Source organism: Delphinus delphis, chromosome 6 (assembly GCF_949987515.2).
Source record: "Delphinus delphis chromosome 6, mDelDel1.2, whole genome shotgun sequence".
Lineage (NCBI taxonomy): Eukaryota > Metazoa > Chordata > Mammalia > Artiodactyla > Delphinidae > Delphinus > Delphinus delphis.
Genome location: NC_082688.1, coordinates 105,159,420 through 105,178,417, shown reverse-complemented (window position 1 = coordinate 105,178,417; position 18,998 = coordinate 105,159,420). Strand labels below are relative to the sequence as shown.

Here is an 18,998-nt window from a genome sequence, read left to right as displayed (position 1 = left end):
TTCCCTTGAGTTAGTAATTATCTTGTTTGCTTATTTGCTTAGTTTTCTGTGTACATATTACTAATTTATCTCTAACCCCTCTCACATTTGTCTAAGTCTCTCCTCAGTATGTTCAAACTCGATGGGTGGTCTAACAATTTTACCTTCTTGAAAAGTCGTCTCCCAGAGCCTTCACTCTTGCCCTACCTGGTGTCAGCTGCTCTTGGGCCTGTGGCATGGCATTCAGTTTAGGACTTTCTCCACTGTGATCCTGAAGATTTCTCGTTCTTCTCTTAGAAGCTCTGTTTTCTGGGCCTTTCTTTTTTTTGTTTACGCCTTCATTTTGCAGGGCACATCCTCCAACAACTCCCTGAGAAAGAGCGCATGGGAGGTAAATTGTCTGAGACCCTGCACGTCTAAAACGTCTTCATTCTACTCTCACGCTCTGATAGAAATGTGAGTTAGATGTAGTTTTCTCATAGAATTTTGAAAGCATTGCTCTATTTTCTTCTGTCTTCCAGAAATGCTGTTGAAAAGTCCAATGCTATTGAGTCTACATCTTCGATATGTATCCTGTTTATCTCTCTGTGGACTTTTAGAATCTCCTCTTGTTCTTAAAGTTTATGATGATGTCTCAAACCTAAAGACAGTTTACATTCATGTGTTGAGCTTAGTGGGCCCTTTCAATCTAGAACAGTGGTGGCAACTATGGCCAAGTGTCTGTTTTATGGCCACATCTGGCCTGCCAGTGTTTCTATAAATAAAGTTTTATTGGCACACAGCCAAAGATTTATTTGTCTGTTTTCTTTATAATGTAAATATTTTCCCAGAATATATCTGGTGTTAATTCTTCTGGGTCAGTATTTTCAGGTATGCAATGTGTTCTTTCAGTGTATAGTTTCTTTTTATTTCGCAGTTATGGTTTTTATTATTCTGTTCCCTTGCTTGGATTTCTGTAAGGAGCTCCTGTTATCTGTATGTTGTATCTTCTATATTCTAGACTTAATAGAATGCACTATAGCATAATCTGGTTCGGCAATTTCGTTGTGAAACTCCTGGTGTGAGTATCTTTTCGTTGAGTTTTTTCTTTGGTGCTGATCATATTTTTCAGAGAAGCTTCTTCCAGTCTCCTACCCTGCAGGGTATAAGCCTAACTGATGGTGTTCTGATCTGAGGAAAAGAAAATTGTTACTCTCAGTATGTAAACTTTTGCTTAAGGTGGCTGCCTCTAATTGTCAATGGTTTCTCCTAGTACGGACTCTCATTTTTATTCTCGCCAGAGAACAATCTGGTGACATGCCTGGGAGGGGAAGGGTCAATTGCTGAGCTATATGGAATAGGTGAAGAGAATTGGAAGGTTCTATTTCTTAATCAGTTTTTTCTAGGAATTTTCTTTTTTTTTTTAAATAAATTTATTTATTTATTTTTGGCTGTGTTGGGTCTTCGTTTCTGTGCGAGGACTTTCTCCAGTTGCGGCGAGCGGGGGCCATGCTTCATCGTGGTGCGTGGGCCTCTCACTGTCACGGCCTCTCCCGTTGCGGAACACAGGCTCCAGACGCGCAGGCTCAGTAGTTGTGGCTCACGGGCTTAGTTGCTCCGCGGCATGTGGGATCCTCCCAGACCAGGGCTGGAACCCATGTCCCCTGCACTGGCAGGCAGATTCCTAACCACTGCACCACCAGGGAAGCCCAGGAATTTTCTTGTGTTTAGGCTCACCTTCAATCTCACTTCAAGACATACCTATTGTTTCCAATTGCTGAGCTTTTTGTGGGTTTGCAGTATAAATTAAGTCACTTGAATTGAAGTTTCCTGGGTCTGCTAAGTCAGTTATCATTTGTCTTTTTCCTTTCCACTTTCTAAAATGCTGTTGCTATTCTCTCTTCTCTCATCTCTTTGTCTGAAGTGGTGTGTGTGTGTGTGTGTGTGTGTGTGTGTGTGAGTGAGGTTCAGTGATAGTTTAGGAGACAGCACAGAGCTAACATACAGGTTCAGTTCTCCAGAAGGCCCTTCACCTGTACTGTACAGAGAATCTCAGAGAAGTCACTCTTCAGGCCTATTCTTGATTGTGTTCGAGCAAATGATAACATGTTTTTCTAATGACACATTTTTGTTTGTTTTAATGGATGCTCCTGATGCTGGTCTGGAAGGTTGAAAAATGTTTTTTTTTCTCTTTTCTATATTTACATGAAAATAATTCATCTTCATGCTAAATACATTGTTTACCTTACAGGAACTTTATTTTTGAATTTAAAAAGTTTGTGTTTTTGTGCTTTTTTTATTTTTTTCAAAGCAATTCCATGCATTGTGGATCAGAAATTTCTGCTGGCGGGCTTCCCTGGTGGCGCAGTGGTTGAGAGTCCACCTGCCGATGCAGGGGACACGGGTTCGTGCCCCGGTCCGGGAAGATCCCACATGCCGCAGAGCGGCTGGGCCCGTGAGCCATGGCCGCTGAGCCTGCGCGTCCGGAGCCTGTGCTCCGCAACGGGAGAGGCCACAACAGTGAGAGGCCCGCGTACCGCCAAAAAAAAAACAAAGAAATTTCTGCTGGCTACACTGGCTGAATGTAGAAATCATTGATTTTCACAAAGATGAATCCTGACTAACATTAACTGCAAACTCCATTTTGAGGGCAGTATAGGAATTTTTTTTCCTTTCTTTTTTGCCATGTTTTACTTTAGTTTGTCCATCCATGTGCCTTTCATCTTTTAAAAATACACCACAGTGCTAATGGCATGTTCTGTAGCTTTTTGTTTTGTTTTGTTTTCACTTTGATCAAATGGTTTTGACAGACAGAAAAAGATTTGTACCACCCTTTCCTTCGTTAACAGCTATTGTAATTTCTTGGAACTTGATTTTCACTTGGGCAGTTAAGAAGACAACACTTGTTTTTTGCATCAGTTTTTTTCTCTCTTTCTCTCTCTTGTGTGTATGTGTGTGTTTGTGTGTGTGTGTGTGTCTGTGTTTGCACACGCGCGTGTGCAGGACCAACCTTCAGGCTTATGGCTTGTGGAACCTTCTCTTAATTTAATGTAAAACAGAATTCAATGATTAGCAACATCACTAAAACTGACCCAGTCTCTTCTCATGAGTCACTGACACCTGTTGAATATGAATGGTCCAGTGTCCACCCCGGAAGATGTTACTAGGCTTCACAGTTAAGAAGCACAGAGGACTGGTGACTGCCCTCCCACCCCCGCATCACACGCTTGGGACAGTGCCAGGGGTTTTCCTGGCACAATTTGATGCCCAGTGCCACGAGCTTGGGTCTGCTCTTGGGGGGACCAGGGGTCCTTCCTTCTCCTCAGTTGCTTTATGGGCATTCACTCAGTGAACCCAACTGGGTGCACATCCTGACCTTTTAAACCTAAAGGTTGGGCCTGATCAGTGGTTACTTTGCACACGTGCCTTCTAAGTGCCGGATGTGTATCCCCGTGGCATTATCGTTGCCGTCCCTGTGGATTCAGCCACGGGTTTCTGACAAGCTGGAGGAAACAATGGTAATTTTGGCTTTTGGGGGTTTGTTTTCAGGTAATGAAAAGCTTTTGTAAAACAGCTGAGTGTCAGTATGATTTCTATGGCTTCAATCTCCTTTAAACATAATATTCTTAAGGGTCCAAAACAAAGGAGGGAGGAAAATTTAAAAAAAAAAAAAGAAACAAAGAAAACCAAACCAAAAAAAAAAGAAAAATGAAATAAATAATAATAATAAATTGCTGGTATTGCCACAAATCATTAGAAATCTCCTGACATGCTGAAACCAAATGGCCGTAAGTTCAAAACAAATCAGTGATTTGTTTTTAATTTTTCGTGGTTTCCTTTTGTTCTTTCTGCCCCTTTGCCGTCAGATTGGTGATGTTATTCAAACAGGACCGAATCCCTGCCAAGTGCAGGATCGACCCCGCCGCCTCTTTCATCTCGTCATCGCTCTCGGGGGGCTTTTCCGTGCATCTCTTTTTGAGAGGCAGCATGTCGCTGGGGATCTTCCTTGCCTTGGCGAAGTGCTGGTGCTTCTTGTGCTGGGACACATAGATGCTGTCCCCCAGAGCATCCTTGGCCTCCTTCGGGCTGCATTTCCTGTCATCCTCCTCCGTCTCGCTGTGGCTCTCGTGGCTCTGGAAGCTGCCCTCGCTGCCATTCTTGCTCACCTTGGTGGCAAACTCGTAGTGGTCGTTGGCCCAGGAGGAGGAGATGGAGTCGCTGGCGGGCGAGGTGCTCCTGGCACTGAAGGACTTGGCACTGCTGTAGTTGTCATCCTCCTTGGGTCTCCACTGCCCACTAGGGAGCCACAGGACGGCTCGCTCTCAGTCCGCATCCGGCAGCTGGTGAGGCCATTCTTCCCGGCTGCTGTCATTCCAGTGGGAGTGATTGGCAACAGCCGGACTCGAACCCGCGTTCCGTTTTGTATCACTCTTGGAGGAACTGCTTGTATCTCGGGGAGTATTCAAAAGCATCATGGCACTGGCAGCATTAACGTCAGGATCTTGTAGAAAGGCTCCATTTCTCTTAAAGAAGGTGCTGTCTTGCCAGAGGGGTGGACCTGATGTGCTTTGTTGTGCCTGAGTAGAGGCGGGAGGTGTATTGAACACATTCGAGTGTGGGTGATAAGGTGTCTTTTTCAAAGCCTGAATTAGACTTTCTTTGTCTGTACTCTGGATTAGACTTTGTACTCTGTACAATGACCCTTTCCCGATACTCTGACTCCTCTCTTTGTCCACTTTCTTAAAACACTTATTCAAGTACAAATTATGTCTCACTGAGTTTTTCCACCCAGTAGGTGCGTTTGCAAAATACGGAAAATGTTCCAAGATCCAGTTGTAGATATCCTTTCCCGACAGGCACTTGGTTGGAGAGTCCTCAATAGCCATAAATATGAGGCAGCTGAAGGAGTAGGCGGGCTTGCAGTTGGGGTTCTGCCTGGCATCATAGGGCATGTCGGAGTGGGCAGGGGATGGGGGCGTGTCATCGTCCAGGTCCTGGACGGGGCTGACGCTCTGCAGGACCAAGTCCCCAAAGCTCTTCAGCAGGTTCTTGCTCTCGTGCAGCCAGTTCAGGTTGGTCAGCTCTTCATCTTCCATGGCCCCCTCTTCTTATCGGATGTCAGGCAGAGAAAAGTCGAGGTCATCGTCTTCCTGAAGGGCCTTGGAGAAACCGCTGCCCCGGTAACACTGACTCAGCCCACCGGAGACACTAATTTCTGAGCTTTCTGGTTTCTCACTGGGAGGCATGACTGGACCCATTTACGTGAAGGCTCCTGGCCGGAGCGGGGCGCGGGGGCTCAGGGGCGCTACTGCCCTTCAGCGGGAGCCAACAGACTTTCGCAGGCGCCCAGCGGGCATCGCTTGGTGGACCAGCTAAGGACGCGAGGGGCGGGCTCAGGCGGCAGGGGCGCGGGGATCGCAGCGCGGCATGGGACCTGCGGCGCGCCGCGTGTCCTCCCACCGGCCCCGCACTCTCTCCGCCCCGCCTACCTGCAAAATATGTTTTATTTTCTGCTTTCTGCCAAGCCTCAGTTGTGTTTAAGCCAGTTCTTTTCTATAGCTTTGCAGGCCCACAAGTAATGTTTATTTCATTTATCTTTTGTGAACAGGGAAGACAATGTGAGGTGTCATACAGAAATGCTCTATATTAAGATGTATATGATAAGCCCCAGAACAACCACTAAGGAAATAACTAAAAAAAAAAAGTAACAAATCAAGAAAGGAATTAAGAGGCTATATCAGAAAATATTCACTTACTGTTTTTAAAAAGTAGTAGGGGAGGAATAGAGGAACAAAAAAGATATGTAATATATAGAAAACTAAAATTAAATTGGCAGACATAAGCCAACTACATCAGTAATAACATTAAATGTGAATGGCTTAAGCAATTCAATCAAATGACAGAGATTATCACATGGGTTTAAAAAAATAAAGACAAAAAGAAGACCCAGCTATATGCTGGATAAACAAAATAGAGGATAGAAAAACAATAGAGAAAAATCAATGAAACCAAAAGTTGATTCTTTGAAAAGGTCAGCAGAACTGACAGACCTTTAGGTAGACTGACCAAGAAAAAAAGGAGAGAATGCTGCAATTACTAGAGTCAGAAATGAAAGAGGGGAGAGTACTACCAACCTTACAGGAAAAAAAACAATTATAACAGATTCCTGTGAACATTTAGATATGCCAGTAAGTTGGACAACTTAGATTAAATGGACAAATTACTTGAACAGAATCCTCTATAGGTAAGAACTGACTTTATGATACATTTGCAGGCTGCTGCCTTCTCCTCTCAAGGATGCAGTAGAAGTATCAACCTGGAGAAGATGCTATACAATGCAAGAGGTGAACTCTGCCCTTAGTAAAATCCAGCTGGTGGGATATTCTCAGAAAATTGTGAGTGTTAATATGATTTTAAGTGACTGATGAATGCTTCCGATTCATACTGTTGTTCTTTGGAAGGATCCTATACTGCCTTTTTTCTAAGTATCTTTTTTTTTTTAATTTATTTTGGCTGTGTTGGATCTTCGTTGCTGCACGGGCTTTCTCTAGTTGCGGTGAGCGGGGGCTGCTCTTCGTGCGGTGGCTTCTCTTGTTGCAGAGCACAGGCTCTAGGAACGCGGGCTTCAGTAGTTGTGGCTCGGGGGCTCTAGAGTGCAGGCTCAGTAGTTGTGGCGCACGGGCTTAGTTGTCCCATGGCATGTGGGATCTTCCCAGACCAGGGCTCGAATCTGTGTCCCCTGCATTGGCAGGCGGATTCTTAACCACTGCGCCACCAGGGAAGTCCCTAGTTTCCTTTTTTAAGCCACTCAGTCACTACAAATCTTGTACTAGTACATAGTGAAAAGATAGAACATCTGTTGTTTTCCTCCATCTTTCCCAGGTTCTTATTGGCACTCTTTCCTAACCCTTACATTCCCCATCGCTAGCTAGCATGTAATGAATCAGGAGAAAGGCATCTCATCCTGTTTACTTTAGAACAGTGACACCACTTTACGGATTTTGGACTAGTGAAACAGGAAACAGAATAAAAGAGATCAAGAAATAATTTGGCAAGTATAACTTTTGAGCTCTGACCTGATCATGATAAGGGTTCCCATTCCTGTTAACTTGTGCCCAGAGCCACTAAGTACAGAACAACCAAGATATTAGTTCCTAACCTGAAAAGGGAAGGAAAAAAAGAAGAAGAAAACCGAAGTATTTGTCTCTTCGGTCTGTTTCATAATATAACATCTCTGCCTTTTAATGAGTGAGGCCTAGTTGCCTGGTGCCATGTGGATAGACTGAATCTCTCAGAGATGTGACAAGTAAAGACTGTCAGATGTGTCTCCCAAATGGTCTCCATCATCTTTCTGTTTTACTTTAAACTTTCTGGTTCACTTGAAAATAGTTTCTAAGTGGAGAAGAATGCGAACTTATCTGGCATGACTGTACTGCTGAATGCTCATCACACATTCTTATTGTGGTTCTTTTCTAGGAACTTTTTGGTGCAGTCCAGGTGACTCCTTTAAGCTCTGGCTATGCCCTTGGAAGCTCCAACTGGATTATCCAATCCCATTATGAGAAAGTGTCTTACGTCTCTGGATCCTCCTTGCTTACCACACACCCCCAGGTAATTCTAAATTCTCTTTTAACAGCTCAGCTTTTTGGTTATTTACCCTAAATTCAGAATGTGTCCAAAGTACCATCAGCTGTTTTTAAATCTTCCTAATTTCAGTTTCTACAAACACTGTTTTTTTTTTGTTTTGTTTTGTTTTTTTGCGGTACGCGGGCCTCTCACTGCTGTGGCCTCTCCCATTGCGGAGCACAGGCTCCGGACACGCAGGCTCAGAGGCCATGGTTCATGGGCCCAGCCGCTCCGCGGCATGTGGGATCTTCCCGGACCGGGGCACGAGCCCGTGTTCCCTGCATCGGCAGGCGGACTCTCAACCACTGCGCCACCAGGGAAGCCCAAACACTCTTTTTTGTATTGTGGTAAGAACACTTAACATAAGATATACCCTCATAATAAATGTGTAACTGTACAATACATGATTGTTGACTGTAAGTGCGACGTTGTATAGCAGATCTGTAGAGCTTACTCATCTTGCTTTCCTGAGACTTTATGTCCTCCTCTTTATCAGAGTTAGAATATTCGTGTCCATGGTTCCTCTGTAAGATCCTGCTGCCTTTAGGTCACCTCTAGGATTTAGAGATTTCCCAACACTTCCAATAACCAGAGCCTGATGAGTGTAACAGAGTTGATCACTTGTTTACTCAATAAATATTAATTACTTAATATTTACTAAGGGCCTACTATGTGTCAAGCGCTCACCTAGGTATTAGAGATTCAGTGGTGACCCACAGACAAAGCCCCTTCTCATGAATCTGCCTTTGTTGATGTATAGAGAGAGAATGGTGTGCTGAAAATAAATGAGCAACGTAATTCCAGATTCTGACACAAGTACTGAAAACAACAAAGCAGAGTTATATATAGAATGATGGAGACTAGTTTAAATTGGATGGTCAGAGGAAGCTTCTAGGGACAGTCTCATTGGAACTGAGACCTGGAGAAATGAGGCATGTAAAGCTGTGGACAAAGCACCACAGGGACATGGCAGATGAAGGGCTCCTAACACCAGAACAAGCTGGGCATGTCTGCAGAGCAGAGGAGACCATTGTGATTGCAGCATACTAAGTATGATCAGGACACGTCCAAGAGGTTAGCAGACACCAGGCCATGTAGGACTTTGTAGGCCATGATGAGAAATTTGGATTTTATTTGAATGTATAGACTGAAGCTATTGGAAAGTTTTAGGTAGTCATTCATTATCAGTCACATTGGCAAGCACCTAAGTGCATAAATATTGTTATAAATGTTAGTTATTCCATTTTAGGTATTTGTAAAGAATTTATTGTTCATTTCATAGATCCTGGTTCTTTCCATGTTTGTAAAGGATGGCAAGGGAGATTAGATATTGTTAGTTAGATATTGTTAGTTAGCCGGTGGATGGGTGGATGGATGGATAGATAGATAACTTGGGGGAGCCCATGTCCCATTTTAATATAGGAAAAAGAATGACTGCTGTAAGTCCAGAACAGTAGGATTCTTCTGAGCTGCTACTCTGCATTGTTTTTGTACCTTTTTTATAATCAAGTTTCATTTCAAGGTCTAGAGGGAACAAGTGGCTATTTTTTCCTATAGCTAGCAGAATTCTTGGCCTTTCCCGCTTATTGAAATCAAAAGCCCATCAATGTCATCCTAATCTGCTTCATTGAAACAAATTTTTTATTGGCAGCTTCTATCATTCCTGATATATTCTCCCATAAAAGACAGAAAGATTACTTGGCTGCCAACTCTTCCAATTTGTCCTGCCTTTGCAATACTATTGATGTAATTTCCAGTAAATTATACTTACAAGGTCTGTAAATTTAAAGGGAAAATAAGGTCTTGAAAGTAATGAGCAGCATACCTAAGTAATTAATTTTAATTTCTAGCTGGCAACCACTATTGTATGTTAAAAAGAAAGTAAATTAGATTTTCTTTTACCCAGATAATTGGATTCTATATTGAATCAGCAGGGATAAGGAAAGGTTTGGTTTGAAAAAACTTGATATTTTACTTCAGAGGTCAGCACACCACCTGTTCTGGTAAATAATGTTTTGTTGGAATACCGTCACACCCATTTGCTTCATGGGTTGTTTGTGGCTGATTACACCCTATCGTGGCAGTTATACTTTTTGACTTTATAGAAAAGGGCCAATCACCGATCGGCTTTAGTAGTGGAACCCCATGACCTAGGAAGAATGTGGCAGGCAGCTATACTGATCTAATAAGCATATGGAAATGAGGCTTTGGATTAAGCCTGTAACAGTAAGAATGGAAATGTAAGTTAAAGAAACATTGGCAGATCTTTAATTCAACAAACATTTCTTGAATAACCGCTGTCTTCGGGGAAGGAAAAATACAAGTCAAAGATCTTATGCCTGGATGACACTGAGAATGATGATAATGACACTAATCCAGTTGACAAGGAGGAGTTGGCGGGGGTGGGGAGGCGGCTGCGGTCATTAGTTTCAGAAGGGGGTGGTGTGTGTGATGAATAGGAATTAGAACATTGGACAGATGGAAATGCAGAGCTGGAAGCTGGATTTGAAGGCAAGCCTGGAGACAAATTGGAGAGCCATCAGATTTTTTTAAATATATAACATGCTGAGGATTAAAGACTGAGCTGTGGGAAACAGTGGAAGGAAGAAAAATGGTCTTGAATAAGAATGTTTGGAGAATTCAGGCCAAAAAAAGTACAGCATCCCAAATGGGAAAGGAAGAGAACTAGCCTTTACTGAGCACACCGTCTCAGTATTAATTTCTTAAATCGATCTAATATTCAGCAACCATGGTGAATTCTCATAGTAATTCTGCTATTTATCTGTTGATGGTAGTATCTGCAAAGAAGTAAGAGTTTTGTCACTAAGCTTCCAATCCTTGTATCTTTTCTTTTTCCCATCTTGTAACTAAGCTCTCTAGTTCCATGTTAAACAGAAGTGATGATAGCAGCATCATTGTTTTATATCTGATTTTAAAGGGAACGCTTTCCTAGTCTCTTCATTAAATATGATGCTTACATGTCTTTATTTGTCAGGTTAAGGAGTTTCTCCTCTGTTCCTAATTTTCTGGTTTTTTAAAACCAGATATAGGTGTTATTTTTATCAAATACTTTTTCTGAGTCTGTGAGTTAATCATGTGATTTCTTTCATTGAGACCATTAATGTAGTGAATTGTAATGTTAACTTTTCTCGCATGTAACCATCCTTGCATTCCTGGGATAAATCTTACTTGATCATATAATTTATTCTTTTCAAAATACCTTCCTGGAATCATTTGGTCAGTATTTTATTGAAGTTTATAATCTGTATCCATAAGTGAAAAATGGACCCATACATTATTTTCTTGTACTATCTTCATTTGTTTTTGGAATCAAGGTACATTAGTCTCATCAGATGATTTGGGCACCTTTCCCTCTTTATCTGGCCAGAAATTTACAAGATAGGGATTATCTTCTCTTGAAAGTCAGATTCCCCATAAAATTGTCTAAGTGTGGGATTACCATTTTAATTTTTTCATAGCTATTGAATTATATTTTCTGGGTCAAAGGTATGCCAGTTTTGCAGAAATTTGTCCATTTTTCCTAGGTTTTCAAAAATCATACACATGGAATTATATGTGTACAATTTATATTTTAAACTTCTGTGTAATTCTATTTTCATTCTAAATTTTTTTCATTATGTCTTTTTTTTTTTTCCCCTTGTTCAGACTTGCCAGAGGTTTGCCTACATTACTGATTTTCTTCAAAGGAAAATTTTTGCTTTCAGTGGCTTTTGTTGTATTTCTATTCTCTGTTCTGCCCTTTATTATTTCCTTCCTTGGGTGTACCTTGCTGCATTTCTTTTAATACTTAGCTCATTTGTTTCAGTCTTTCTTTGCTCTCCAATAAGTATACTTAAAGCTGTCAGTTTCTCTCAGTATCATTTAACTGTTAAATGTTGATATGAAGTGCTTTGTCATTCATATCTAAGCATATCATAATTTCCTTCTTAATGTTCCTGATTTAAATAACCAAAGGTTATTTTATAGTATACTTTTGTTTGTTTCTAGTCTATCCCAGTATGGTTAGACTTAGCGTTAGACAAGACTTTTGTCATGTTATACTTATATTTCAGGATTCTTTTCTAATTTTCTTTTACATTATAATAAGAGTATACTGATTCTTTGAAATTTGTTTGACTTACTTTGAAACACAATCCTTTTTGGTAAATGTTCAACATATGTTGGAAAAGACTGTGTATTCAGTGCTGAGTGAAAATTTCTTCTGTATGTATTTATTCATTTGAGTCTGTTGTGTTTTTAAGTCTCCTATCTTTCCTTAGCTACCAGTTTCTAAAAAGGATGTGTTATTTGTTGATTTATCTATTTCTCCTTATAGTTTTACTGATTATTGCTTTTTATATTTTTAAGCTGTATACTCAGGAGTATATATGTTCATGTGATCATTGTGTCTTATTGATCAATTTATTCCTTCTATCAGGATGTTTTCCTTTTTTTCTCTATCAAAACTACATTAAAAACCAGGAGACTTTTTCCCCTTCCATACTTGCCTGCTAGTGTTTTTCATCCCTTTTTTTTTTTTTTTTCCCCTTTCTGTGTCCTTTTCTACTGAATCCCTTGTAGACAACATAGTAAGGGAATTTTTTTTTTCCCTTTTTCAATCTAGAGAATCTCTTTGATTAGTGAAACCGTTTATGTTTCTTATAATCACTATTGTATTGGGGGCTTATTTTTGCCATCTTCATGTTTTTTTGTTTACTTCATTCTTTTCCCCATGTTTTCTTGCCTTCTTTTAGAAGTCTAAATTTCCTTCTGCAAGTTTGAAGACATATATATCTTTTAACTTTTTATTTTATATTGCAGTAGAGTTGATTTAACAATGTTGTATCAGTTTCAGGTGGACAGCAAAGTGATTCAGTTATATGTATACATGTATCTATTCTTCTTCAAATTCTTTTCCCATTTAGGTTGTTACATAATATTGAGTAGAGTTCCTTGTGCTATACAGTAGATTCTTGTTAGCTATCCATATATATTTTATTTTTAGTCTTCCGGGTTATTCCTTCATTTGTCCTTCCTGTGAGTATCTTATCACTGTCTGTATCTCTCCCTCCAGAGCCACACCTTCCTCTTGTCCCTCCCATCTTTTTCCTCTTCCTTCCTCCCACCTTCCCCCACTGCCCACCATTGTCAGTAGTGTCTAGAAATTTAGTCTCATGTTATTTAAAATATATGTAGGGTGATGAATATATTGCATACTTAGACAACAGTGAACTTTGTTCATTTTTTTCTTCCCAACCTTATTTCCCATAAATCTCATAAGCCTTCGAGATTTACTCTTCTTTTTTCAAGAATACTTGAGGAATGTTCACCAAGAGGTAAACCTTATGAGGCCATGAACCACTAAGAACATCTTAGTAGATGGGTGGTGGCTGTCAGGAAGAATGAGGCTAGAGATGTTTTGAGAGCAGGAAACTTCTCTCCATTTGGGAACTTCTGCCTTAGAACAGTGGTTCTTAACATTTTGTGGGTCATGGACCCACAAGCCTGGTGGTAAGAATTTGATGAGAACTTTTTTTTTTTTTTTTTAATCTGCACACCTACACAAGGTTTTACATTTATTTTCTGGAGACTGTGAGTTTATAGAGCTCAGAAGCCCATTTTTATTCATCAGGTTAAGAATCCCTGACTTAGAACTTTGGAAAGAATCTTCTTTTTTGTAAGAAATAAATTTTTTTTAATTAATTGAGAATTTCTACCCAATCAATTCCCTGAAGCTTCTGATGTTCACAGTGGGAATTCCTTCTTGCCCTTGGGGTTGGAGGAGGCTGGTAGCTGGCATGAGAGAACGTTTCCTTCTACCCCACACTGCCCATATTTACTCTGTCTCCCCTTCCTATCCTTCTCCCTTTGGAGTTCAGGGAGATGCTCCTCCTGGTTTGTTTTCCTGAGGTCTTAAAGACTTTGGCAGTAATAAATGTAGATTCTTCCCTTAAATCTAAAGAAAATATCTTAAATTTGGAGTCCTTGAATCAGGTTTTTAGAGCTCAGGCAGTTGCTTGGGTTGTTTTGCTCTGTTTTTTTTTTTATATTTTTCTTCTTCCCTCTGAATTCCCCAAATGTTTTGTTATTGTTTATGCAATTCTTTAATCTAGATGCTCTGCAGTAAAAGGTTTTTTTGTCTTTTTGGTTTTTCTACTGTATTTTATTTTATTGTAATAAATCAGTGACTTGCTCCAAATCTTCATGTGGATGTACATGTTAGCATTTTTCAGCTAGTTCTTAGTCTTCTGATGGAAATATCTGTAGGCTGCTACTTCTTGCTCCAGACCTGGCTTCATGGGGATCTTACAGTCAATCAGGTTCAGTCTTTGGGAATTTTCTAGGAGTGTCAGAGTTACCCTGGTACGGAACTGGGGGGTTAAAATCACATGGTTACCCTCATGCACAGAGCAGAGCTGGGGATGAAGGTCAACACAAAGACATTGTCCCGCATCCACAAAACTCATGTTAATATAGGTGGTTGAGGCTTCCTTTGCTCCCCTGGTAACCTGGTCCCCATGGAACACCTGGGCTTCAATTCTGCAGTCCCTTCTGTAGCATCAGAGCCCACTGCGTGAGAGCCAGGCCTGGGCTGAGTGTTGACCCATCAAGAGGGGGCAACCTGAAAACTATCACTTCTCTGGGCCTCAGTTACTCTACGGAGACCAGATGACTGACATTCTTCAGCATCACATCTCTGTACAGCTAGCTGTCCCTGGGATATGTCCACGAAGGGCCCACTCTTCCTGGGTAAAGGACACAGCCATGTCCCCGAAATGTTATTTAGGAAAAATGTCTGGGACAAACCACAGCATACAGTTCCTTCCTCAGCTGCCAGGGCTGTGGGCAGGAAGCTTGTTCCTGTCCATGGGTGCAGCCCCAAGTTGTCCCAAAGCCTCGGCCTCCTCAGGTTGGTCCTGAGGAAGCAAAGCTCTGTCCTCACTGGCAACGTAGCACCAACCAGTAAAAGTTAAACTTGATATATTTGGGGGCAGGAGCGGTGAGGAAGCTGAGCTACACACGGTTTGTGGTTGGTTTGGAGAATGGGGCTTAGTAAGCAGATCCCATGAGGTGAGGGGGGAGAGACTGAACAACTTGCTGGACTCCTGTGTTTCTTTCCACACTTGCTGTTTTGTTTCTTCTCTGGCAGACAGCTTCTCTCTGCAGAGGATTTCCTTCTCTCAAAAGTAATATATGCTACTTACGTGCATTCACTTGTTTATTCCTTCCTTCCTTCCGTCATCTAGTCTGTTGTATTTCCTAAACCCCTGCTTTGGGCACTGAAATGTGCTAGGCTGTAAGGGGAACATAGATGGGCAGGTGCTGGATTTACACAAGTTACCATAGAGAAAGAAGATGAGTGCCACAGGACTTTTCTCCAGGGTACAAGTGATTGATCCTCTCAGATCAGAAATCCAGTGAAGTACCATGGGATTCAGAAGTAGGGTGCACCCCTTCCTGTTGGGGATTAGGAGACCTCTTGGAAGAGGGGGCTTTTAATTGGCCTTAGAAGGCTGGGTATGATGTGCTTCATGATTCCAAATATACTTCCTACTTTCTGTCATCAAAGAAGCATAGGTCATTGGGTCATTAACTTTTTCACGGATTCCTCCTTTTCTGCCTTTAAGCAAATCAGAGGGGTTTTAATATGGAAAAAGGCTTTCAGAAGACTGTCTCATCACCTGCTGCCGTAGCCTCTCTCTTAACCATGATGAGATTTCTCCTGTTCACCTTGTTCAACTTGGTCTGTGAACATTACTTTCTCATCTTTTACCTCCTGGATTTATTTCACATCTCTAGCTCAACAGTGATCAGTTTCTGGTCAAACTTAACTTTTTCCGTTTTCCACAGCATCTCACAGCTGCACCATTCATCAGTCTCTTGTTGACATTCCTTTTAGTCTAGGCTTCTGTAGCAATCTTTTTGTTGTTGTCGTATTCCTCTTCTTGCTCTACCTGATCTTTTGCCATATTACAGGGTGAATGCACCATAAACTTAACCTTTCCCAAACCCCTGGGTTTTACAGGTAGGAAGCTCTTCACTACATCTTGTACTTCTCTTGTCTTTGCCCCTCTCCCACGTTCCTTACAGTGTCCCTCCAGCCTTGGCCCTAGACCCACTTCTCTTTTCCTCACTCCAAATGAACTGACATTTCTGTTACGTACTTTGATGAAGGTACCTAGCAGATCTCCATATACATCACATGCCACTGTTTTATCTTTAAGCTCAGATTAAATCATTTCCCTACCCTCAGAACACCTGCAGCTTGCCGATGCTGGACTTATTATTGCCTCCTTATTCTTTTAAATCACTGCATCTGAATTTCCCTTTGACTGCATTTCTGACTTCAGATTTTGGAGCATGTTAAAGTCTGCTTTCTCCCTTGTCCTGTATATTCAATTCATTCCCCAAAGTCTGTTAATTGTTTTGTATGATGTGTAGATCTGCTTCTTCCAGCTCCTCAAATGCCATGAAGTTGTAATTTTTTTCCCTTTATGTCTGTCTGGGCTGCCTTCAAAGTGTTCTCCGTCTGTTTGGTCTCACTCCCCTTCCTTCAGCTATTGTCTGTGTTTATTGTTTAAAAATGTCATCCTCCGGCTTGAGACCATTGACTCCTTATTGCCTAGCCTATCAGTCTTCACAATTCTGACCTTTTAGGCCCTTAACCAATAATACTTTCTCTCTTTTTCCTAATTTCTTTTCTCAAATAAATCCGTTTGGCATCTACAGGCTGCCTTCCCCTGCCCTCTGCCTTCCCTGGCCCTCCTCCCGCTGTTGACACGCTTATCTCATGTTCCTGACTTGTAGTGCCTGTTTCCTAGCATGGAATGTTCTCACTTTGCTTACCAGAATGCATGTTCTTTTCATATGTTCATTTATTCAGTGAATGTTTATTTACTGTTTGCTGTGTGCCAGGCATCTTGCCAGGAAGTAAGGATACAAAGTCCTTGCTCTCAGGGAGCTTCATAGTCCCATGGGGGACACAGACAGGTAAACAGACGATTACAATTCAGTGTGGTTGGTGCTGGGATAGTGAGTCTTGGAGGCCATGAGGGCACATGTAGGAGGGACGTCTTGGTGTGGGGGGTTTGGGGGAGAGGGGTGTCACTCAGCCATTCCAAAGTCCGCCTGAAATTGAGTCTTAAGTTCCTTAGACAAAGAGAGAAAGAAAACTAGAACCAAAACTTCATCTGCCAAAAAACCATATACAAGTAACCTCCCCTGGCCTAGTGCAGCCCTCTAGTCTGCATTCGTCCTGGCACTTAGATACTCAGTGCAGACTCAAGAAATTTGAATTACATTTTTTATGGCTTTTGGGAAAATCCTCCTTTTTGATTATACATACTTGTTTTCTCTTCAACTCGGTCATAAGCTTCTAGGGCCTAGAAACTGGATCTCCTTTTTCTCATGCCCTGTGCAAAGTGTCCAGTAAAAATTAATCAGCAGAGGGGACTTCCCTGTGGCACAGTGGTTAAGAATCCACCTGCCAATGCAGGGGACCACGGGTTCAATCCCTTGTCTGGGAAGATCCCACATGCCGTGGAGCAGCTAAGCCTGTGTGCCATAACTACTGAGCCTGCACTCTAGAGCCCACGAGCCACAACTACTGAAGCCCATGCACTCTAGGGCCCGAGTGCCACAACTACTGAGCCCACATGCTGCAACTACTGAAGCCTGCACGCCCTAGAGCCCACGTGCCACAACTACTGAAGCCCATGCGCTCTAGGGCCCAAGTGCCACAACTGCTGAGCCCACATGCTGCAACTACTGAAGCCTGCGTGCCTAGAGTCCTGCTCCACAGCAAGAGGAGCCTCAGTGAGAAGCCCGCACGCTGTAACTTAGAGAAAGCCATGCACAGCAACAAAGACCCAACACAGCTAAAAAAAATTTTTTAATTAAAAAATACATATATGTATAAAAAAATTAATCAGCAGAGGACCAGCACAAAGACCACAGCATCCTTGGACCTAGGCTTTTTCAAAATTTTATTCCACAAGTTTGATTGTGACTGTCAACTTTGTAAGGTATTTTTATTTGATTCTTGGACACAGTGGAATTTTCTGTTTTTGTGTGTTTAAACAAAATGTTCCCACTTCAGGCACTCAGCGAGTGACCACTGACACCAGTAATATATGCATTTGCTCTTTGGTGGTGAAATGGAGATGGTGGTGGTGTCAGCTTGGTTTGGAGAGAGTCACTAAAAGCCTTTTAAGACTACTTTTTTTATAGTAGCCCTGGGAATCCACAAGAAATGTCTCCCAAGTTTTAGGGCTAAAACTATGAACATCTAGTCTGACTTGATCATGAAGTATCTCAGTGTCCAGCTCGGTGGTAGTCACGTTGTAGTGCTGCCTTTGTTTTTATTATGGGCATTTAGTTTTCAAAGGAAGGCAGTGGTAATGGCTGAGGTTCAGAGATGATAATGTTTTCAGTGCCAGAGTTTTCTCCCCACTGAGTCTTTGTTTAGATCAGTAGTCCTTAATTAACCTTTTGGGGGTCATGGCCCCAAATGACAACCTAATTAAATCTGTGGAAAAATGTATACAGGCACACGGAATTGTGTGTACCATTTCAGGAGGTTCCTAGGCCCTCTGAACCCCCCATCAGCCCTGTGAATCATTAGTGGCTTGTTCTAATAAGATTCTTATAAAATTGTGCTTTTAAGCTGAATATGCTATCCAGTGAAGCTCGGTCCTTTTGGTCACCGTTCCAGTTTCCTTCTGCTTGGTGTGTGCACACAATGAACGTTCCCAGGCTCATTACACATCAGCTGCTATAAACCTCTGTACTTTACTTCTCCTTTCCTCCTTCTCTGGAAACAATGAACGTGTGTGTGTGTGTGTGTGTGTGTGTGTGTGTGTGTGTGTGTGTGTGTGTGTTGGAGAAGTGCAAATAGGTAGGTTAGTTCTGCCTGAGAAGAAAAGCTCTTACACGCAGTGTTATGTATCTGTGCAAATAGGAATTAGAAGCTACTCATTGTAATTGTCACAACTGTACTTCTCCTTTATTCGTGTGAAAGAAGTATTTTTCAGGTTATAAAGCAACTTATATAACCACACTCATGTTATTTTAAAAAATAATGAAGCCCATATATCCTTGTGTATATAAAATGCTAAAGGATGATACATCAAAAGGCATGTATACTCAGAGATAGCAATGCAGATGGTAGGTGTTTGCTGCACTGCTATTTGAAATTTGCGGGGGGGATGTCTGGGTGGAACAGAAAGAAGAGGGATAAGGCTTCTCAGTAAACGGTGTTTCTGGCTTTTTTCTTATGTTCTGGTGAGTATGTTAAATGAAACTGAGGAAAAGATGCATTACAAAGTGAAAACATTGATGAGCTCTCCAGCATCTCAATCCATGGGCCTTCGTTTTTTTCCCTTTCTATTCCTCTTATTAAGTACTTTTTAAAT

General features: G+C 41.7%; 1 protein-coding gene and 1 pseudogene across 1 annotated transcript in view; one reads left to right on the top strand and one right to left on the bottom strand.

Annotated features, from left to right (window-relative positions):
• INTS9 (integrator complex subunit 9) overlaps positions 1 to 18,998 on the top strand; it is a 111,416-nt gene that overhangs the window by 58,679 nt on the left and 33,739 nt on the right. The window contains exons 7-8 of the mRNA XM_060015240.1: positions 6,233 to 6,353; positions 7,435 to 7,569. Coding sequence (XP_059871223.1) covers positions 6,233 to 6,353; positions 7,435 to 7,569 — 256 coding nt within the window. The remainder of the gene's footprint in view (positions 1 to 6,232; positions 6,354 to 7,434; positions 7,570 to 18,998) is intronic.
• On the bottom strand, positions 3,387 to 5,282 carry LOC132426804 (forkhead box protein N3 pseudogene; annotated as a pseudogene).